This window comes from Erpetoichthys calabaricus, chromosome 1 (assembly GCF_900747795.2).
Source record: "Erpetoichthys calabaricus chromosome 1, fErpCal1.3, whole genome shotgun sequence".
Taxonomy (NCBI): Eukaryota; Metazoa; Chordata; class Cladistia; order Polypteriformes; family Polypteridae; genus Erpetoichthys; species Erpetoichthys calabaricus.
Window position 1 is genome coordinate 336,183,331 of NC_041394.2, and position 23,942 is coordinate 336,207,272.

The 23,942-nt window shown below is 44.0% G+C and overlaps 3 protein-coding genes across 6 annotated transcripts in view; all 3 read right to left on the reverse strand.

Moving 5' to 3' along the window:
- The window catches only part of LOC114667211 (zona pellucida sperm-binding protein 3-like), a 72,656-nt gene that overhangs the window by 46,054 nt on the left and 2,660 nt on the right, over window positions 1–23,942 (reverse strand). The gene's annotated exons all lie outside the window — the stretch shown is intronic.
- LOC114642262 (zona pellucida sperm-binding protein 3-like) overlaps window positions 1–23,942 on the reverse strand; it is a 392,210-nt gene that overhangs the window by 33,923 nt on the left and 334,345 nt on the right. The window lies entirely within an intron of this gene.
- Window positions 22,539–23,942, reverse strand: part of LOC127527554 (zona pellucida sperm-binding protein 3-like) — a 57,302-nt gene continuing 55,898 nt past the window's right edge. For 2 of the 4 annotated variants that reach the window (XM_051926644.1, XM_051926638.1), the window contains exons 3-9: window positions 23,795–23,898; window positions 23,547–23,721; window positions 23,353–23,473; window positions 23,178–23,269; window positions 22,983–23,098; window positions 22,785–22,910; window positions 22,539–22,673 (exon numbers count right to left, since the gene is read on the reverse strand). In XM_051926644.1, coding sequence (XP_051782604.1) covers window positions 22,555–22,673; window positions 22,785–22,910; window positions 22,983–23,098; window positions 23,178–23,269; window positions 23,353–23,473; window positions 23,547–23,721; window positions 23,795–23,898 — 853 coding nt within the window. In that variant the 3' untranslated portion in view covers window positions 22,539–22,554. The remainder of the gene's footprint in view (window positions 22,674–22,784; window positions 22,911–22,982; window positions 23,099–23,177; window positions 23,270–23,352; window positions 23,474–23,546; window positions 23,722–23,794; window positions 23,899–23,942) is intronic. The other 2 variants (XM_051926641.1, XM_051926648.1) reach the window with 2 other exon arrangements.

Sequence of the window (23,942 nt, forward strand, 5' to 3'; positions counted from 1 at the left end):
CAAGTCCAATGGAACTGTGCACTGTGCAATTCTGCAACCATCAACTATTTTGACACCTACATCCATGTTGGCCGCAATATCAACAGTGGCTGCCACAACCTTGTCTTTGATACTATACTCCTCCAAGATCTCATCAATCTCCTCTGCTACAGCTGTCCCTGTCTGTGGCTGGTACACTGGTTTGGTTTTGAGGACTTTTTCTTGAGCCTGGCCATTCCTGACATAATGCAGCGTTACTGTGAGGTAATGATCTTGACTAAAACTTGTCCATCCATCTGCAGTGACGGCTGCCTTCAACACGTGTTTCAGCTCAGAAATCAGATTTGCCTTTTTGACCGCATACCAAACAGGGATCAAGTGGTTGGTTAAACTGTGTCTGTTTGGGGCTTTGTACTTAGGGTTCAGAGTCTTTGTCATTTCTCTAACAGATATATAAATGGAAACAGATGAAACATCTGGTAAGAGGAGAACATGCAACTTTGACATTCCCTGACTTAGCCTACAATTAAACACATTCACTTACCGAAAATCGGAGGCATCTACTGTGGCAAATGGGTGCAAGCCTTTTACCACAAACTTAGTCACTGCTCGGTGACATTCGTCTATCCTGGCCTGTGTCATTTTACTTTTCCCCGCCTCTGTGAAAGGAGAAGCTACCGGTAGACTGCAGCGAGAACTGCCAGCATCTGAGACAGCCAAACTCTGTCCGACTCTCTCGTCATGGTCATCCAAATGCAATGCACATTAATAGCAGGTTTTGCAATAAGGCAAATCGCGTTAACATAATATGCAATGTTAGTTGATTAGTTACCTGCCGTATTAACGGGAGAGGACGTGCAAACGTTACCGCTGCTGCTGGGTTGAGATTCACTAGTCCGGAGCGGATCAAAAATACGACATTCATTTAAGGTTATTGCGTGTTTTGTGAGCAAATGCTTTTGCATATTCGTAGTGTTTCCTCCCTTTGATGAAATATCTACTTTGCAAGTATTGCAAGTTGCCCTGTTGTCATCCTTTCTCGTAAAGTATAACCAAACTTTTGACCATTTGTGCCGCTTAGGCACCATGTTTCCTGCTGGGTAAATGACGCTATGCAACGTGGTGACGTCATTCGAGGCGACTGGAATCGATAGGGGAATCGTTTGCAAAAATGGCAAACAATTCCAAGGAATTGAAACAGTGGGAACCGGTTCTCAACAAGAACCGATTTTCGATTCCCATCCCTAATCCTAACTCACCTCTTTCAAGTCAGTAGGTAACCGATGTTTTATATTATTTGAAATTGGAAAAAATCAAATTCTCACTTAGAGGATCTGTGCAGAACTTTTTAAAATCCTGGCAGGATCTAAATCAATAGCATTTTAGAATAAGCTTTTATTTTTGGGGAAAAGACGCCTTTCTCTCTTTACTACTCTCAATAGTTTTGCTCTGGCTGTTGGCCTTCCTCTCTTTCTCATGAGTGGGGTTTGATTTGAATTTAACTTTGATAAGTTTGACCTGATTGTATGGAATGTTATATGCTTTTACTAAATCCAATAAAAGATAAAAAAGATGGAATATGGAACCTAAACACACTTACACACACATTGGACAAGTTGGTCATCAGTCAGCCTAACCTCATCAATGTCTGAAGCCAGCAGAACTCTTCACATTTCACCATAAACTGGTAAGTTTTGATCTTCTCTTGTAATTTTACTACAGTTTTGCTCTAAGGAGACCTGTTGTGAAGACCATAATATAATCACAGTGCTGAAGAATGGTGACGTGTTGTATGTTGATTGGCACACACAAGTAAGAACTTCACTGTTCTCCATACCTGTGACAACAAGGATTCTCTCAACTGTCATGGTCTGCAGGACTTGGTGAGAAAACTCAGAGAGGAGATGAGTAAGAACAATCCCCCCAGGCAGTGCCAGCTGTATTTGTACCAAATCCCATTGAAGGCAGGATTCACAACACATGTCTTATCAGACTAACTGCGTTGATTCAGTGATGGTGACGTATCCACTGAATATTTAAGTTACAAACACGCTTTGTAGTGTTTGAAAAGCTGATGAACATAAGAACTTAGTTATAGCCCCCCTGAGTTGTGTTGGCATACCTGAGCCTCCCAGGGGGTCCCAGCTCTCACATGTGTGACTATATATATAATTTACACTCGTTATATTTTTATTTATGTGCAAGTAGAGAAAATCCAAGCAAAATGACACCTTTTATTGGCTAACTAGAAAGATTACAATATGCAAGCTTTCGAGGCAACTCAGGCCCCTTCTTCAGGCAAGGGGCCTGAGTTGCCTCGAAAGCTTGCATATTGTAATCTTTCTAGTTAGCCAATAAAAGGTGTCATTTTGCTTGGCTTTTCTCTACATTCATAATGGCTAACACGGTACAACACCCTAGTACTATTTATGTGCAATAAACACTTGTAGTGTTAGATATTCTATTTGAATGAATCCACTAAACTTCCAGATTCTGCATTGGGAATCAGGCTAAACTCATTTGCCAGGCTTCAGTCTGAGCTCAGTTACTTTCATGATGGAGCCAACTATGCATCTTCTGTTAAAGCTCATACGCCCTGCTGAACAAAGGGACTTTGCCTGTGAGATGTTCTGCTTAATATCCAGACCCCTTTTTCTCAGAAGCCGTTCTTCCAAAGTGCAGCTGCTAAAATGAGCTTTCCATTGGAATGCCACGTCTACATCTTCAACGGAGAAGACATCCAGAGTCAGTCACACTGATGAAGGCACATCCAGAGCCCAGACCCATCGTGATCTTGAGTCATTTACTGCTATGGTCAGAGTGAATAATGGCCATAGCACTACCAGTGTACCAATTATGGGTGAAAGGCCAGACTTACACACTCAAGCAACCAATGTCCACTACTTCATTTATAACTCACCTCCCCACCAGCATTATTTATGTGCCTTCTGTTTCACTTTCAACTTTTGCTCTTTAGTAATAGCCCAACTGTTCAGGGGGTGGGTGGTAAAAAAGACCTGGAGAGAGCCTTCCACTCTTAAGGGTAGCCCTGTGCTGGAGTGTAAGATGATGGGTGAGGTGTCATGTTGGGTTTGGACTCACTGGGAGCACAGAAAGACAACATCAAAGCAAGTCTTTCTTCCAGCAGACTGTGACTAGCATAGGAGAGCATTAGATGGGAAACACTGAGGGGTGTAACTGCAGTACAACCATCAACCACAAGGTAGCACCAAACACCAAATCACACAACACAACAGAACACCAAAGAGCAAAGACCGGGCACTTTCATCATCCTTCTGAGTGCCAGAGACCACTCAGTGGTCTCTACAAGAATGGTGTTGAGGCTTTTTCCTGTCAACCCAAAGGACAGAAGTAAGTATGTTGAGTATAGATTTGGTTCCATGATAGTTTGTAACTTCAGGTTTTTAGTTTGTCCGCTTTACCCCCAACAATCTAAATGCCTGTTGTGTGTTTATTTAGGTTTCTTCCATCTTTAATCTGGTGGTTCACACCTACAGAGTGGGGCAGGTGCCAGAAGGGGAGACAAACAAAAACTACCAAAACTGGACAGAAAAATAAACAAAATTCAATTCAACAGGCCAAAAAAAAAACACCATATTTCTTTGTGTAATACAAGATCAACTTCATATTAAGAAATAACCACGGAGCATTCAGAGGCATGGTCAGTGATGGTCTCAAAATAATACTTATAACCATCTCTGCATTGTTTGAACCAATCGATCCAAAACGGTGCTGAACAATAAAGAGTTGAAATGTATGTAAATGTAGGGATAAGCATTCTCTCTGCACTTGCAATCCTGATATTGGAGATAATTTAACAGTCTGGAGTTAGATTTCCAACTAAAGTCAGTGTGTGAGAACCACACCTTTACTAAGTGCAAGTGACATTTCAAGTGATAGTGATGAGCTTGGCAGGTGTTCTGTGTTCTTGGGCGCCATCACTGCCAAAATTAATGGAGAGAGAAGGCAGCAAGGTAAGGGCGGGACTTCGTTCTTCTAGCCAATGGTAGTAGTCAATGCTAACCCGCCAATCATGAGGCATACCACCTTCCCCTTCACCTAACGGCAATGCGCAGAGTTTACTCCATGACTCGGAACTTACTAAAAGTGTGGATTTTTTTCCATTAGACTCTGAATGTGCAATTGTAGATCTGCACTCCATTGAGGAGGTTGTCACTTTTTATTATGCGTCAGTCAGAACCCAGCCACAGGGGATGCACAATCCAGTGTGTTTCTTTGTGCCGGTCCAAAGCCCAGAAAAATGGGGGTTTACGTCAGGAAGGGCATCCGGTGTAAAATTTTGCCAAATCAATATGCGGAGAACAATACATATTTCCATAACTGATCGGTCGAGCCCTGGGTTAACAACGACCGCCACCAGTACTGTTAGCCAACAGGGTGCTGGCGGAAATTGGGCTACTGTTAGCCGAAGAAGAAGAAGGAGAAGAAGAGGGGGAGACGTGTTCAGAGGCAGGAGGAGAGGAGGAAAGTAAAGAGAGTGGAATTGAGGGTAGGCACTTTGAATGTTGGCAGTATGACTGGTAAGGGGAGAGAGATAGCAGATATGATAGAGAGAAGGAAGGTTGATATATTGTGCGTCCAAGAGACTTAACTGGAAGGGGAGTAAGGCCAAGTGGATCAGAGGTGTATTCAAATTGTTCCATCATGCTGTGGATGGGAGGAGAAATGGAGTAGGGGTTATTCTGAAGGAACAGTATGTCAAGAGTGTTTTGGAGGTGAAAAGAGTGTCAGGCAGAGTAATGATTATGAAGCTGGAAATTGGAGGTGTGATGATGAATGTTGTTAGTTCATATGCCCCACAAGTTGGGTGTGCAATGGGCAAGAAAGAAGATTTTTGGAGTGAATTGGATGAAGTGATGAACAGTGTACCCGAGGGACAGAAAGTGGTGATTGGAGCAGATTTCAATGGACATGTTGGTGAAGGGAACAGAGGAGATGAGGAGGTGATGGGTAGGTATGGTGTCAAGGAGAGGAATGAAGAAGGTCAGAGGGTAGTGGATTTTGCCAAAAGGATGAACATGGCTGTGGTGAATACGTATTTTAAGAAGAGGGAGGAACACAGGGTTATGTACAAGAGTGGAGGAAGATGAACACAGGTGGATTACATCCTATGCAGAAGAGTTGATATGAAGGAGATTGAAGACTGCAAAGTGGTGGCAGGGGAAAGTGTAGTTAAGCAGCATAGGATGGTGGTCTGTAGGATGACGTTGGAGATCAAGAAAAGGAAGAGAGTGAGGGCAGAGTCAAGGATCAAATGGTGGAAGTTGAAAAAGGTAGACTGCAAGGTTGAGTTTAGGGAGGAAGTGAGACAGGCACTGGGTGGCAGTGAAGAGTTACCAGACAGCTGGGAAACTACAGCAGATGTAGTAAGGGTGACAGCAAGAAGTGTGCTTGGTGTGACATCTGGAAAGAGGAAGAAGGAAAAGGAAACCTGGTGGTGGAATGAGGATATACAGGAGAGTATACGGAGGAAGAGGATGGCAAAGAAGAAGTGGGATAGTCAGAGAAATGCAGAAAGTAGACAAGAGTACAAGGAGATAAGGCGCAAGGTGAAGAGAGAAGTGGCAAAGGCTAAAGAAAAGGCGTATGATGAGTTTTTATGAGAGGTTGGACACTAAGGATGGAGAAAAGGACCTGTACTGATTGGCTAGACAGAGGGACTGAGCTGAGAACGATGTGCAGCAGGTTAGTGTGATAAAGGATAAAGATGGAAACATACTCACAAGCGAGAAGAGTGTGTTGAGCAGATGGAAAGAGTACTTTGAGAGGCTAATGAATGAAGAGAACGAGAGAGAGAAGGTTGGATGATGTGGATACAGTGAATCAGGAAGTGCAATGGGTTAGCAAGGAGGAAGTAAGGACAGCTATGAAGAGGATGAAAAATGGAAAAGCCTTTGGTCCAGATGACATACCTGTGGAAGCATGGAGGTGTTTAGGAGAGATGGCAGTGGAGATTTTAACCAGATTGTTTAATGGAAACTTGGAAAGTGAGAGGATACTTGAGGAGTAGAGAAGAAGTTTACTGGTGCTGATATTTAAGAATAAGGGGGATGTGCAGGACTGCAGTAACTACAGGGGAACAGCCGAAAGAAGAAGAAGAAGAAGATTAGTGTGTTAGCCACTAAAGAACGGGTCAATGTCACAGTTGTAGTTGCAGTCCTGTAGCAGGAGTCCTGCTTATTCAAACACTTGTGACTCGACTGCTGGAGTTAAGAGTTGGATAAAAGTTTTTAGTCTGACCACAATTCCTCATTCAACAGTTACTGCTAAGTATCTGACTCAATGAAAAGTGATCTAGATTAGTGTGTTATACAGGAGACCTCACTGAGAAGAAAAAATTCATACTTCGCTTGATTCTGAAGACAAAAAACCTTGAGAGGTTCAACAGATTTAACACAATTTGCAATGATGGAAATAATTATGAAATATATTCCTTGTACCCTTCTTTTGTCATCATTTTTTATGTTTGCATCCTTTCGTAAGGTTAAAAGTGAGAAAGATTCTAACTTCTCGGAACTCCGGGAGTTTGCTTTAGTTCTCACTGGCTAAGATGGCTGTTCAGTAATACAAAGTCCATGAGTTCAGATCTCACAGCTGCTAAGAAGTACAAACAGCCGGGAATGAATTCCTCACCAGAGACCAGCGGTGCTACAACTCAGATTCATTACAGGAGAGGGTAGTGTAGAGAGAAGATGAGTGTAGAGAAGCTGAAAGAGAGACGGCCAGTTACAGCAAAAGCGGTGGCCTCACAGTTAGAAGACCAACTGGCTTGTTTTTCCCACCAGAGTGCTCTCCTTTAGCTCAATTGGCCAAGGCGGGTCTATTCTGCTATTAGAATATTAGAATGTGAGGTCACATCCAGCTGCTCCAAGTGAGGACATGTAACTGAGGGAGACACTATTGGAACAAAATTCTCACTGGTGACAGCGTGTTCATACTGTGTTGTCATGCATGTGTGTCAGAGGACCTTGCAGGCTCAGGTGAGGGATGTGTTAAACCACCGAGACGAGAGGGGACGCTGCCACTATCACTGTCTTTTCCTTCTTCCCTCACAGTGCCAAGATGCCGCTGCTGCCACAATACGATCCCGGGTGTCCTGAAGGGAGGCGTCACATTTTGGCCAGAGCAAGCAGTGAGCTGGAGCTCCACTAAAATCACAACATCCCTCATGTGATTTCGATTTCCTGCAGAAGGGGCACATGCCTAGGAGGGCTATTTTTGCTCTTTGTTTCTTTTTCTTATCTACTGGTGGAAAAAAGGGATGACCCAGTTGGCATCATAAACTCTTTCCCAATCTCTTGATCTGTCATTCTTGCATCCGGTGTAAGAGTTGAGTTTGCGCCGAGGTTGGAATTGCACCTAGCAGGTGACCAGGTAACTGATGAAAGAAGCCCAACAACTGCTAAGTTTGTGCTCGAGTTTCATATTTTTATCCTCTGAGCTTAAACTTAAAGGCTTAAGGTGTTATTTATTATTCACTATAACAAAATATATAAAGCTTATCATATTTTAAGGCATAATCATTTTTCTGTTGTTATGCTCAGGCTGTTTCCTGTTGATGGCAAACTTAGGAAGCATATGATTCAGAGCAGAAATGAATGTGCATCCTGTGCACGGAGTGTGCTTTTAATACTCCTAAAAAGTCACGAGCTCCTTAACCCCTTCACCGCCCTCTGCCGGATATATCCGGCACCGCTGTTTTAATGCTAACGCCATACTGCCGGAATTATCCGGCACATTTGCCTGTGGTTATATGAATGCCTGGCAAGTAGTATAACTGACGGTTTGGCGTGGGTATTATACTACTTGTATTTCGACAAGTCTGTGTTGTTTTGGCCGGTCATGTGGAGCGTGATTCGCATGTAACAGCTGTGAATATGGCGAAACGTAAACTGTCTTCAAGTGAGGCTTTGCAGGCGATTTTGACAGTTCTGATCATGATTGTAGCAGTTCTGAAGAAGATTTTAGTGACAGTGATGAGCAGCAACGTGCGCGTGCATGATATTGTGAATGAAGACGCATCAGATGACGGCGCTGAGTGGGGTGTATCCCCAGCATCTCAGCTGGCTGCTGCCCGTGGTGAACTACCTTTTCTGCATTCGTTTGAGGGAACGTGTGGCTTTATTGTTGATGTAAACAATTACACTGCTGAGCAGTTTTATGAGCTGTTTGTGTCACCTGATTTGATCAGACATTTTGTTCATCAGACAAATCTGTATGCAGCACAGTTTATTGAGAAAAATCCAATTTATCTCCACATTCCCGTGTTCGTGCTTGGGTTTGACACTGATGAAAACGAAATGAAAAAATTCATTGGGATTTTGATGTTGATGGGAATAATCAGAAAACCAGATATTGAGATGTACTGGTCTACAGATCCTATGGTATGCAACACCTATTTTTGGCAGCTGTCATGGACACGTAACCGATTCTCTTTGCTGCTGAAATTCTTTCATTTGAATGACAACAGAAACGAGCCAGATAAGAAAGATCCAAACCGCGACCACTTGTTCAAGCTACGTCCTTTGATTGATTCATTTATTTGAAGCATTTCAGTTGCCCTACATGCCAGGGACCGTCCAGTTGCAGTTGATGAAAGTTTATTGTCGTGGAAGGGCCGCTTACAGTTTTCGACAGTATCTACCATTGAAAAGGGCACGGTTTGGTATCAAGATGTTTTGCTTAGCTGAGAATTCAGGTTACATTTATAGATTTTGTGTATACACTGGCAACTTGCACAACATTTAGTGGTCAATACTGCTTGAATAAATGTAAAAAATGTAAAAAAAATGTAAAAAAGTAAAAAAACAAAAATTGTTCAGATTTCGCCTGGCTTGGGGAATATTTAGGGAGTTGGCGGTTAAAGGGTTAACTGACAGGACTGTCAATCAATCTAGTGGGGGGGGGGGGGGGGGATACTTGTGGTTATTTAAGGTATCGACGTTTGTCATGTCCCGTTAGCAAGTGGCTGTAACCAACCATGTTTAAAGGTTTCTGATTATGTAATGAATTCCTTGGAATTGAGATCTAATCAATAAATTCTATCCCAGGGAGAACTCCACTCCTCTGTAACACGTGCTAATAAGATATGCTGCGTTGTCTGTTGCAAGACTTAGACCAGGGGTGCCCAACTCCAGTCCTGGAGGGCCGCAGTGGCTGCAGGTTTTTATTCTAACCCTTTTCTTAATTAGTTATCTGTTTTTGCTGCTAATTAACTTCTTTTGAATTAATTTTAAGAAATTTTTCCCTGAATTTCTTCATCGTTCCTCTGAATTGCTTCATTTCTTTCCTTAAATGGCACTCAAACAGAAGTAAAATGTGAAGTGAGTGAGCCAACAGAAGACCACCTAAGGGCCTCAAACTCCAACCAATTTCACACCAACCAGTTGCTTAATGAGGCGCAGATTCTTGTCGTTAATTAAACTCTTTAATTCCATGGCTTGTTGGTGCTCTCATTGTACAATAGCAGACATTTCTGAAATTGTGGATTTTCTCTTTTCTAAGAGCAGATCAGCATTCCTGAGACCTTCACCTTTCTTAATTTCCAGATATTGTAGGGTGGTCACAGTTTGCTGCTCCTGTTTTGGCTCATTTTGTATCTCATTATTGTCTATCCATCCATCCATTTTCCAACCTGCTGAATCTGAACACAGGGTCACGGGGGGTCTGCTGGAGCCAATCCCAGCCAACACAGGGCACAAGGCAGGAACCAATCCTGGGCAGGGTGCCAACCCACCGCAGGACACACACAAACACACCCACACACCAAGCACACACTAGGGCCAATTTAGAATCGCCAATCCACCTAACCTGCATGTCTTTGGACTGTGGGAGGAAACCGGAGCGCCCGGAGGAAACCCACGCAGACACGGGGAGAACATGCAAACTCCACGCAGGGAGGACCCGGGAAGCGAACCCAGGTCCCCCAGGTCTCCCAACTGCGAGGCAGCAGCGCTACCCACTGCGCCACCGTGCCGCCCATCTCATTATTGTTTGGCTGCTAATTAAGGAAAAAGAAACAACTGAGGGGTCTGAGTCTTCAAGAGCAAATCAAATAAAATGAATTCAAAAGAAGTTAATTAACAGCAAAAATACAGGTCACTAATTAAGAAAAGGGTTAGAATGAAAACCTGCAGCCACTGCGGCCCTCCAGGACTGGAGTTGGGCACCCCTGACTTAGACAGTGATGAATAATGACTGATGCTTTCTCCTGCCTGTGCTTACTGCCTATACGGGACACCCAGTGGTGGTGGGGGGGAGGGTGCTGGGGTGCCTGTTAAATTTCTTCCACACCAGCCACAGTCTTCAGTGTCATGAAGCTCCAGGTGTGTGTCCACCTTAATCAAAGTAACAACTGACCAACTCATCAATTATGAAATTGTGGTTTATTACAACACTACATCTAAGCAGCATGATGAGCTGAGGCAGTTGGGTGTCTGGCTAATGTGAAAGTCCTGAAGCACTGACTGAATACATTAGTTTGGAATGAACATTCACTTACTTTGTTACCATCACTGAATCAACGCAGTTAGCCTGATAAGACATTTGGTGTGAATACTGCCTTCATTTGGATTTGGTACAAATGCTGCTGGCACCGCCTGTGTGGATTGTTCTTACTCACGTCCTCTCTGTTAGTTTTCTTCCCAAATCCTGCAGACCATGACATTTGAGAGGGTCCTTGTTGTCAGAGGTACGGAGAACAGTGAAGTTCTTACTTGCGTGTGCCAATCAACATGTAACACGTGTAACAAAGGTGCTCTCTTGGTGCCCAACCCGACACAAATGGACATGGAAGCACACGCAAAATAAAACAACCATTTATATTTCTTCACCTGTGGGGTACGTCTTCCCCATGTCCCACAGGCACAGCAAAACACCAAACAAATACAAAAACCACACCGATTCTTCCTCCACTCCTCACAGGCAGCTTTGTTGTTGTTGTTGTTGTCATCGTCATCGTCGTCGTTGTCGTTGTCGTTGTCCTCCTCCTCCTGATTCTGGTGCCTTGATTAGTGGCTGCAGGCTTCTTTTATAGCCCACCTGGAAGTGCTCCAGGTGATAATTGGCCTAATTAGGCTGCACATCCGGGTGTGGCTGCATTTCAGCCCACATGGGCTCAGGAAGCCTTGCAGCTTCTCCTGGCTGTGGCCACGGAGCCCAACAGGGATGAGCTCTAGTTTAACATAATTGTGGCTCTAATGCAACCCAGGGGGGCTGCCACCAAGTGTTCAGGGAGACGTAATGTGCATCCCATGGCTGCTCCCCTGGATCTGGGCATGGGTCTTGGCTGTCCGCCACAGTGCCCCTTTATCAGCTGAGCCCCATGGGGCACAGTGGCTCGTCCAGCAGGAGCTGGTCTCCTCCAGGATGGGGAGTCGGCATCCTATGGTCCACGGCTCCATCCTGAAATGAAAAACACAGACTGGGAGGTGTTTGTCCCAATGCCCATGTCCTCCGGGTGCCCTCCACGGACAAGACCTCCAGCCGTGGCCACGGCTGTCATACTCGTAGCAACACCACTTCCCTCTGGTGTGATCCCTGCAGGTCCAGAAACAGGAGGGAAACCCCTGCCCCGATGTCCACCCAGCTGAGGGTGCGTGGTGTCTCCGCCCCTCTGCAGTGCAGCCCTCCGCTTCCTTCGAGCAGACGGGCTCACGCTGCGCACTGTTCGTCTTCCTTCTCCGGGTCCTCCTCTTACTCTGGGGCACACCAACGGTCTGGGTCCCCTTATGGGAAGAAGAGGGACCCCGTGCCATCTGCAACACTTTGGATGCCTGCGAGACCAGTGCCGGCATGCGGGCTGACTCAGTTTGACAGTTCCAGCCGGCTGCCAGCAGGCTCCTTTGTTATCTCCGCCCCAGCCGCGCTCTCAGTCATCACCACGGCATCCTGTGTTGGGGGTGTGGCTACTCAGCCAGCGGAACTGACCAATACTGTGGCCCCTTCGCTCAGCGCCCCCCCCCCTTTTGTTGTATGGCACTGGCGCCACCTACCTGTACTGCCGCATCACACAGGCTGGGGAAACTAGCGTTGCACCGCTTCAGCCAACCCAGAATGGCTCCTAACAGCGTGCTGACCTTCTTCTCCAGCCTCTCCAGTGTCTCCTGCAGTAGCCCCAAGACCTGGAATAAGGCCTGTACAGGTTGGAGGACATCCTCCAGGTCCCGTACAGCCAACAGGATATTAGTTTCGTCGGCCGGTGGTGGACTCGGACGTACCTTTGTCCAGCCCCACCGACCACAAGCCGTTGAGGCCCTGCTCCTTCTTGCCGGCGCCCTCAGGTGTTCTTCAGGATTGGGTTGGAGGTTCGTTGCCCCTGCCTGTTTTCTTTTATCGGCGTGGAGCCAACACACACCCTCCACCCCCTTACCTGCCATGGAGAGGAATTCCTCTTCCTCCTCCTCAGAAAAACCCACGCCGGGGAGGTCAGCCAGGCTCTCATTTCCCTACTGATGTCCGGGGTTGAACAGGGTTCCCCAGGTCGGTGTCACTCCCATCGAAGCTTGCTGTGCCGTCATGCCACGGACAGGCGTCTCCAGGCCACCAACTGAAATCCAGCACCTCAGCACCTAGGAGAAAGGCAGATGCAAAAACGGAATAATTCTCCTTTGGCTGATCATCCCTGGGTCCGTTACTTACCTCCTTGTGGATCCCGTGGTCCTAGCCTGGGCCACCGGCCTGTGAACCCTCCTGGACTTCCTCCTCCCCTTGGAACTTTTTCCTCTTTTTTTTGTCGGTGTTGTCATGGAGTGCACTCTTTGCATTCCTGCGCTGTGCATGTGCCTCGCGCTGCTGTGCCGGGTTGTCACACAAATTTACGCAAGTTCCAGCCCCACAGACGGTCAGGAATCCTGCCGACTACGCCAGTGTAACAAAGGTGATCTCTTGGCACCTGACCCGACACAGATGGATGTAAAAAAAAACAACCATTTATTTTTCTTTACCTGTGGGGCACGTCTTCCCCATGTCCCACAGGCACAGCACAGCCCAAAAAACACCAAACAAATACAAAAACCACACTGATTCTTCCTCCACTCCTCACAGGCATCGTCATCCTCGTTGTCCTCCTCCTCCTCCCCCTGCTGACTCTGGCGCGCTGAGTAGTGGCTGCAGGCTTCGTTTATAGCCAACCCGGATGTGGTTGTGTTACAGCCCACACAGGCTCAGGAAGCCTTGCAGCTCCCCCTGGCGGTGGCCATGGAGTCTAACAGGGATGAGCTCCAGTGTAACCTAAGTGTGGCCCCGATGCAAACCAGGGGGGCTGCCACCAAGTGTTCGGGGGACGTAATGTGCATCCCATGGCTGCTTCCCCGGATCCAATGCCAAAAGGGCATCCTGGCCAGGCATGGGTCCCGGCCGTATGCCACACACGTCACCATTCTCCAGCACCGTGATTATATTATGTTCTTCACAACAGGTCTCCTTAGAGCACAACTGTAATAAAAATACAAGTGAAAATCAAAACTTACCAGTTTATGATGAAATATGAAGAGTTCTGCTGGCTTCAGACATTGATGAGGTTAGGCTGACTGATGACCAACTTGTCCAATGTTTGTAAGTGTGTTTAGTTTCCAGACTCAACCTTGTGCCAAGTGCAGCACCCCAAGACCTGGAACTTGAGAGGTCATTTAGAAAAGAGATGGTGCCAATGAGATAAGCCATAGAGTGCAGTGGGGATGGAACAACTGGAGGAAGATATCAGGAGTGCTGTGTGGACAAAGAATTAAGGGGAAGGTTAAAGGTCAGGAGTTTAAGACTGTGGTAAGACCAGTAATGGTGTAGGGGCAGGAGAAGAAGTGGCAGAAATGAGAATGTTGAGATGGATGTGTGGATTTACCAAAAAAAAGACAATAAGAAATGAAATACTCAGAGGTACAACAAAAGTGGGAGAAAAATCTAAGAAAGTACAGGTAAAGAGGTTGAGGTGGTGTGGAGAGTCAATGAACATGTGGGAAAAAGAGTGATGGGAATGGAAGTACAGGGGAAGAGAAAGAAGAAGGTGGCAAAAGTGGAGGTGGGTGGATAAAGGAAAAGAAGATCTGAAGGAAAACGAGTCGACTGGCGATGAGGCGCAGGACTGAGTTGTATGGAGAAGGCTGATCAGGCACATCAACCCTACATATGGACTTCTTGTAAATCAAGAGCAATCTCTTGCAATATCTGGTTGTTGTTAATGTGACTTTCACTCTGCTGTGTTTGAATCCCCTCCTCTTAACTCTTCTAAAGCAGGGGTTACACTACATGATTTCTAGTCAGTGAGCACGTCAAACTTAGAATCTCCATTTGCTGGATCTCATTGCCTGGAGAACATCAAATTACATGACTAGGAATCATGGAGGAAGACTGACTTCACAATATCCTGACAACTGTAGAGTGTTGTTTCAGATTTCCTATTGCACTACAAAAGTAATGTAAAGACAACGCTTTTTGGCAACCCATCATTGTGGGGTACTCCATCATGGTGCAGCAGAGATGAGACAGACAAACAGACATCTGTTGTTGCTCCAAAGTCATGTATGCCACTTCGCTGCTTGTGTGATCCAGAACTATTCTGGTGGCTGTCACTGCTTTCTCTTTTCTGCTATTTCTTGCAGATCCGAACTGATTCTTCTCAGTCTGTGGGTACTGAATTCAGGTTACTTCTGGCTGATCACTCGTTGCTCATCAGCTGTCAGAGACTCTATGACCGGCATTACCAGTCTGATCTGCCAAAGGTAGAAATATATGGTCTCGTCTTTATCTTCAGTTGTCCACTGGACTGTATCAAGTCCATTTCATTTCTTCAACTTACATTTAAGTGGTCTGGTGTCCACTGGACGGTATGCTGCAGGTCTTGCCTTCATCTGAAGATATTGCATGACCTTTACCACCATCATGTACTCTAATGCAGATGTGGGAGAGGAACCTTTTAATTCTAGGAGAAGGGCAGCTAAGTATGAATGTGTTCCTTGAATCCTCTTCATATTGTTAAAGTAGTTTCACTCCTCCTACCTTCTTCTTGTTCCTTCCTTCCTTTTCCTCCCAGCTTACTCTTTTCAGGCTTCTCTCCGGTGTGAATTCCTTTGTATTTCTGAAGAATGCTACTGCTGGAGAATTGTTTGTCACAATCAGAACAACTATATGGTTTCTCCTCACTGTGAATTCTTGAAGAAACTTCTTACAGCTAAACATAAGTTGAATTGCGGCAGCAGAACACTGACCTCCAACAACTTGATGGAACCGCAGTCTGTCATATAAAATGTTAGTTACACAATACCAGCCTTAGCAATTTGGAGTGGGTTGTGTTTAAAAATTAAAAAGCTACATCATCATAGAAAATAGTCAAATTAAAATTTAAAATTAAATCAAATTAAAACAGCACAATTATTTATGGAATAATAAAATATTTTACTAGAAAAATATATATAACGTTGGAAGGAAGACTTAAAACCAATTGCACCATAACAAATATTTCAAATTAAGGAAACAATCAGCTGTAACACCAATTCCAAATGATATGTTTCAAACTTTGTATTTTTTCTTTGGTTTTCATTTTCTTTGATGAATTTATGTCCACTACTGACACCTGGTAACTACTGCTATACTTGATAAATTTCTAAAGTGTTTTACGTATCCTTTACATCTGAGGTTTTGAATGTCATAGTTAAAGTTTCCTTCTGGATTTTTTACATACTACAATAACTGGACACTGACAAAGTTAAGACGCTTTTTCTTAATTACGTCGTGCCCCTGTTTAGCTGATGAGCTAAGTTTATTCAACCCTTTGTCGGTTTTATTTGGACTTCTGTCTGTTGCATGCATGAGTTAATCCTCTTTACTCTCCTCTTTTAAATACTCATAGATTTTGTTGTTGAAAGTTATGGTGACAAATTCTTTATCCAAACCAAAAACTTTGTGGATGATAACTGGCCATGGATTAAGACTTTTATGAAGCTCATTTACCATTCACATGACATCAGAGAATAATTTCAAAATATGAAGTTCTTCTAGCTGTCTATCACTGGACCATCATCGTCTAATTCTTCCTGTTGAAGCCTGAAAACCATGAGAACTACAACAACAACAACAGCATTTATTTATATAGCACAGCGGGTTGGAAAATGGATGGATGGATGGATGGATGGATGGATGGATGGATGGATTTTCATACAAAAAATGTAGCTCAAAGTGCTTTACATAATGAAGAAAAGAGAAATAAAAGACAAAGTAAGAATTAAAATAAGACAACACTAATTAACATAGAATAAGAGTAAGGTCCGATGGCCAGGGAGGACAGAAAAAACAAAAAAAAACTTCAGATGGCTGGAGAAAAAAACAATCTGCAGGGGTACCAGACCATGAGACCATCCAGCCCCCTCTGGGCATTCTACCTAACATAAATGAAATAGTCCTCTTTGTATTTAGGGTTCTCATGGAAGGACTTGATGATGATGGTCATGAAGACTTCTGGCCTTTAATCCATCAATGTAGGGACATCATGGTGCTTTGATTAGGTGGTGGTGGCGCAGGTTGCCACCACAGAAAACCGGGAAAAGAAACAGAAGAGAGAGTAGGGGTTAGTACGGATTTTAGAGCCACCATGAATACTTATGATAATTAATTGAATATACAGAGCATCAGGATTAAATTAAAATGAAGTTATGAGAAAGCCATGTTAAAATACAGTAATCCCTCCTCCATCTCGGGGGTTGCGTTCCAGAGCCACCCGCGAAATAAGAAAATCCGCGAAGTAGAAACCATATGTTTATATGGTTATTTTTATATTGTCATGCTTGGGTCACAGATTTGCACAGAAACACAGGAGGTTGTAGAGAGACAGGAACGTTATTCAAACACTGCAAACAAACATTTGTCTCTTTTTCAAAAGTTTAAACTGTGCTACATGACAAGACAGAGATGACAGTTCAGTCTCACAATTAAAAGAATGCAAACATATCTTCCTCTTCAAAGGAGTGTGCATCAGGAGCAGATGTCAGAGCGAGAGAGAAAAACAAACAAGCACAAATCAATACGTGCCCTTCGAGCTTTTAAGTATGCGAAGCACCGTGCAGCATGTCGCTTCAGGAAGCAGCTGCACAGAAGGTAGCAACATGAAGATAATCTTTCAGCATTTTTAGACGAGCATCCATATCGTCTAGGTGTGCGAACAGCCCCCCTGCTCAATCCCCCTACGTCAGGATCACAGAAAGTCAGCGCAAGAAAGAGAGAGAGAAAAGTAAGTTGGGTAGCTTCTCAGCTATCTGCCAATAGCGTCCCTTGTATGAAATCAACTGGGCAAACCAACTGAGGAAGCGTGTGCCAGAAATTAAAAGACCCATTGTCCGCAGAAATCCGCGAACCAGCAAAAAATCCGCGATATATATTTAAATATGCTTACATATAAAATCCGCGATGGAGTGAAGCCGTGAAAGGCGAAGCGCGATATAGCGAGGGATGTGTTTTCAGCAGTTTTTTAAAGTGCTCCACTGTATTAGCCTGGCGAATTCCTATTGGTAGTGTGGACGAAGGTTCGAGGCAAACAGCAGGCAGACAGCAGATATAGAGCAAAAAAGCAATTTCTTTATTCTTGGTGGGCAGCGAGACTATGCAGATCCTGAGTAACAGACACATGACTTAGATAAAATCATCACTTCTAGCTTAAAGTTTACGCAAGCGTTTCTGATTATTATTGAGCGATAAGACTTCTCCCGTGCATTTTAAAGATGACTTTTTTTGCATATAAAGTTCACCTGAAATACAATTACTGGTAATCTTTGTGGTTAGGCCTACTTCCCTTTATTTTTTGAGATATGCTGTTCTTGTTTTATCTATTTTCTACACCTATTCTTTAATGCTTAATAACCCTTAATTTTTCCACATCATGTTCCTTAACAATCTTAATACATTCATATTGTTAACACAAAGAACTCTTACACTTACATTCAATCAGCTGGTTTGCATAACATATTTTCCATCCACCCAAACGCACATAGATATCTAAGTACAAAAATATCTGTTGCACTGAGGTGTAGTCACAAGATCTTCTTCCCCTATCTTTGACTAGGTCAAAAGGCCCTCAGCCCAAGATTCTTTGTTCAACTATTATTTAATATATTTTTATTATTCCACAGTAGGCTATTCCAGATTTTAGGTGCATAACAGCAGAAGGCCGCCTTACCACTTCTTTTAAGTTTACCTCTTGGAATTCTAAGCAGGGGCGGCACAGTGGCGCAGTGGTAGCGCTGCTGCCTCGCAGTTAGGAGGCCTGGGTTCACTTCCCGGGTCCTCCCTGTGTGGAGTTTGCATGTTCTCCCCGTGTCTGCGTGGGTTTCCTCTGGGCGCTCTGGTTTTCTCCCACAGTCCAAAGACATGCAGGTTAGGTGGATTGCTTGGTGTGTGGGTGTGTTTGTGTGTGTCCTGCGGTGGGTTGGCACCCTGCCCAGGATTGGTTCCTGCCTTGTGCCATGTGTTGGCTGGGATTGGCTCCAGCAGATCCCCGTGACCCTGTGTTTGGATTCAGCGGGTTGGAAAATGGATGGATGGAATTCTAAGCAGACACTCATTGGAGGATCTAAGGTTACGATTTGGAATATAAGGTGTCAGACATTCCGATATATAAGATGCGGCGAGATTATTTAAGGCTTTATAAACCATAAGCAGTATTTTAAAGTCAATCCTGAATGACACAGGTAACCAGTGTAGTGACATCAAAACTGGAGAGATGTGCTCGGATTTTCTTTTCCTAGTTAGGATTCTAGCAGCTGCATTCTGCACTTGTTGCAAACGATTTGTGTCTTTTTTTGGTAGTCCTGAGAGGAGTGTGTTACAGTAATCTAGTCGACTGAAAACAAACGCATGAACTAATTTCTCAACATCTTTCAGTTATATAAGAGGTCTGACTTTTGCTATGTTTCTTAAGTGAAAAAATGCTGTCCTAGTGATCTGATTAATATGCGATTTAAAACTTGGGTTACAGTCAACGGTTACCCCTAAGCTTTTTACCTCCGTCTTGACTTTTAATCCTAATGCATCAAGTATGTTTCTAATAGCCTCATTATATCCATTATTGCCAATCACTAAAATTTCTGTCTTCTCTTTATTTAGCTTGAGAAAATTACTATTCATCCATTTAGAAACACAAGTAAGACATTGTGTTAGTGAAACAACAGAGTCGGGGTCGTCAGGCGCTATTGATAAATTCAGCTGTGTGTCATCAGCATAGAACTGATTGAGATCATTTATGTTAGGTGGAAAGCCTGGTGGGGGGTGGGCAGTCTCATGGCCTTGGGACCCCTGCAGATTTTGTATTTTTTTTTTTTGCTGTCCTCCCTGGTCATCGGGCCTTACTTTATTCTTTAATTCATATTAATTTATATTTTTTTTTCTTGCTTCATCTTGTAAAGCACTTTGAGCTACATCATTTGTATGAAAATGTGCTATAGAAATAAATGTTGTTATACAAGTTTACATCATCCACCAATGACTGGGAACTTCTTGATGGTGAGACGGGTTCCATGACCATGGTAGGTGTAGTGTCAGGAATAAAGACAGCGGAAGTAAAGCTCCAGCAGTCAGAACTTGTCTTGGTTGACAAGCAAGAACCAACCCTGGACAGCACTGTGAAAAGGTTATCCTTAGAAAGTGCACATCCTTACTTTTACATTTATGATCATAACCCGGCTAATGTAGTAGCGACTCTACCCTGCTGTCTATGTATTACATCACGACTGACACTTCTGTGCCTCCATTTCTCATTTACTTTTGAGCTCCTTTTATAACTCTGAGTTTGCCACTTACCATTCTGCACTTCAGTAAAATAAATTAACCTTTTATCAAATAAGGACCTGAAAAACGTTCCTTATAGGTGTCCAGTAATCAGTGCCAAATTCTTTGTCTTCTTGCTCTCAAGTATGAAGCCTTGCTTGGTTCAGATGACTTTTGTCCGAGAATCCTTTGTCACATTCAGAACAGAAATGAGGCTTCTCCCCATTGTGCTTTCTTACATGGCATTAAAGACTGCTGCTGGTGGAGAGTCACTCGGTACTCGTATAGAATCGCCCCAGTGTGATTTCTTGTGTGGGTCTTAAATTGCCAATTCCTAGAAAATTGGCTTCCACATTCAGAACAATTACACCACTTTTGTAGTGCTCCTCATCTGTGTGTTTAGGTTTGCAATTAATTTTTTTCCACTCCTCTTGTAAGACAGACAGGTTCTTGAATTTGGATTTGCACCTGTAGTTTGTTGGTTTTATCCATCCTTGTAAGTACCACAACAAGAAGAGAACTGGTCTGGAAAAAAAGGAGGCTCTTAAACACTTGGATCCAGATGTTGATTTCTTCATCCCCTCAATCTTTGTGTTTTGTGAAGCACACTGAGAGACGAACACAGAGACAGGTGCTACTGCTGTGAATTTTTGTGCGTTTGTTAAAAGTGCTCTTCGAAAAATCGCTTGCTACATTCATTACAACACTAAGGCTTCTCATGCGTGTGAATTCTTTTGTGGATCTGGAGTTTCCCCACAGGTGGTGAATCCTTTACCACATTCAAAAGAACAGTATGGCTCTGATGCTGGGTGAATACTTTTGTGGGGCTGAAGATTTGTAGTAGGTGGCAAACTATTCTCACATTCTGAAAAGCTATATGGCTTCGAGAAATTTAAGCAATAAAAATACCTTTGAGAAAAGGGGAGACAAACACAAAATCCAGTTAGTGGTTTATGTGTACAGTCCACCTTTTATCCTTGTTACAAGGAAGCTTTTTTGTGCATTACACCAATTGTGCCTGTATTTTAATATTCAAGTAGAAATGGGAAAAATACCAAAACAAAGCTTGTCAATCTGAAACATAGGGAGTCAAGTCTGTCGGAGCTTGTGTCAAAACACCACTGTCACATGACCCATGACATTTGAAGCTTTGGACATCAGTGCTTCACAGCACACTATTGGCTTCACAACTTGTGCTAAATTAAAAAAGGTAGCCTATACAAAAATGCATCTCATTCAACAATGTTGGAGAGGCTTTGATGATAGATGACCAGTGGAAAACTGTTCAAAAGTTACTTTGAAAATGGTCAAGGACCTTAGGAATAAAATGAACAGACTTTTGACCTTTTACTGGTGGCATGTGGCTGAAACAGAGCCTGCCTTGACCTACATTAAGCACCAGATGTCACCATTCATACTGGGGTGGAGGCTTCATAGCTTTCAGCACAAATAGAAAGCCTAAAGGCTTCATGCCACCCCCCCCCCCCCCCCCCAAAAAAAAAAAAAAAAATGTGATTGAAGTGCCAGAATCCATGGTTTCTAGGAGCCTGGGCTTTTTACAGCTTAAATATCAAAGGCCCTGTGCCAACTGCCAGAGAAAGTGAAGACTGATTTGTGGACACCTTGGCCAATACTTCTAGGATCTCAGCTGGATCATGAAAACACCAACACCCTCTTCCTTCTTGATTTCAGATTTTTGCATTCATGTTACAAGAGTAACAAACCTCACCGTTGAGAATAGTATGGTTTAATTAACAAACCTGCAGCACTAAACCGCTATGGAGAAAATGTTATTTCCCATCCTTCTCTAGGTATCCCATCATTTACTGTACAATTGGGACCACCCAAAAGTAGTTGGGAGATTCAGGGTCATCAGCTCATTTTTAAAATTTGACATTACATTTAGAGCACAACTACACAGAACCATTCAACAGCAGAAGACATTTCCAAAAATAGCAGGCTACTGTGGTTTTATGCAAGCAGAAGTTACAGGACAAATACTCCAATTGTCAATCTGGATGGACTAAAATCCTGCAGTGACAACAGGTCCCCAAACCAAAGTTGGTTGTGGGAGAAGAACCACTAGCCTAGATCATGCCATTTCTCTGGTACCATTGAGATTAGAGCACCTCTTTAGACACCTGCAAAACTCCTCTCCCCAGATTTAACACATCTTTGGGAAGCAAAAGTCAGAAAAATGCCACTTTGTAGCATTGGAGATGTGATTAAGGTTCACTTAAGGCGAGAGTGTTCTACACTCCTAAGACAGTAAGCACCAGGACTAAATTTAAAATTAGAAGGCTTGCTACACAGTATAGTAGCCATTGATGCTATCCAGTAACCCACAAGTCAAAGTGGCCCTGGAGTCTCAAATGAGGCGCATTACCAGCATTGTGAGGCAAGCATCATTTGTAACCATGTGTCACAATTTTGAGGGCGACCCAACTCAATCCTCAGAAGGACTTTAGCAGGCCAAGAGGATGCCTGTGTAGCACCCCATTTCCAGAGGATGGAACTGGCAACCAAAAAACCCACACACAGACACACCACAAGTTGGTTTGCCGTGTGTGACACTTGGCTGAAGTTGAATCATGCACTGGTACAGAGTCATAACCACCACACCATAAACCAGTCAAAAAAAAAAAAAAAATCACAGAATAGCGACAATGCAAACAGTTCCCCTCCATCTAGAAGATTCTAGAAAATCATGCAAGAACAGGTAAACCCCCTGACCCCCCCCCCCCCCCCCCCCAAAAAAAATACGGGAGACAAGGTTGCAAGCATTAGAATTTATTGCTTGGTATTAGCAATTCCATTTGCTTTTTTGTAGGCAAAGAATAGTACAGCCACACACGAGACAGCCAGGACACCCACAACAGCTCCAAGGATGGAAGCTTCGAAATGGGATCCTGCATGGACAAAAGCAAGCCCTTTAGTTAGGACATGGAAAGTTCAAGCATTATGGTTAATTCTAAATCCACTTCAACATGGCTCACATGTAGATCCTTAATGCAAGTTACCTGAAGTAGTTTCATCTTGCTCACCAGACAGCAACTGAGATACAGAAGACAAAGGAGAGACCTGCTCCAGATAGAAAGGGCCAACAGAAATGGTCTCCTCCCATCCAGCTGGGACACTCACTTCACCTGGAACACACAATTGCAGTTTGTGTATCCAAAGGCTGGACATGGCTGATGTCTGCTGGCGAGGTCACTTACTTGCCCTCCTAGGTCTGTATCTGGGGACACCAGAGCCCCTCCTGAAGGGAGGGGGGTTGGTACAGCTTGTGTCACAGCAGCTACAGACAGCATTGTTCCCATCCACTGAGCTCCACCTGAAAGCACAGCCACCAATCAAAACCTGCCAGCTTATTAGCCAGACTGGCAAGGAGAAGGGCACACCTTTACACTTACTGGCTCAGTGCAGAGTTGTATGAACAATCCTTATTCAAAGGATCAACATTAGCAGATGCCAAGGTCACCTTCAGACGGCAGGTAATGAAGATCTGAAAGATGACATGCGAGACTACAGTCACACCTGGGAGCTTTAATTGGTTTCCTCCAAAGGAGATCGGAAGAAAGGACTTACTAAACTAGTAGTCAGGCCATAAAACCTGAAGGCATCCAGCTGGAACTGCAATACAGACTGGGCAACTCTGGGGGACACGAACTGGGAATTGGAGCCTGTCAGTTGGCTGTCCAAGAAACACCTGCAATACACAAGAGGGACCATAGCATTACGTTTCAAGACCAAGATCTGGTCAGACTACTGCTCACACCCACCCATTATTCCCAATGAAGGTGTAGGCTGGTGCAGATGCATTGGACCCAGGATTGGCCACACAGCGGTCCACAAAGATACGGAGAGGCACATGGTTCGAGTTGTCCACAGATGCTTGAAGGTTAATGAGGTCTCCTAGGAAGAAGGTGTTGGATGAACTTGGCCCACTCCAGTCACCTGCAGACAGGAACAGAAGGTTACAACCACAACTAGTGCAGATGGAAGGTCTTTATATTCGGTGTACACCTACTGCTCATTATAACAAGTGAGAAGCCCAGAATATCCTCAGCAGAGATTGTGGAGGTGTAGGGAACCCAAGTGGGGTTTAAGGCATTGCTGCTGACATTGTGGAGCCTGTGGTGGGGAGAAATTAGAAGGAATTGATGCAGATGGCAGAT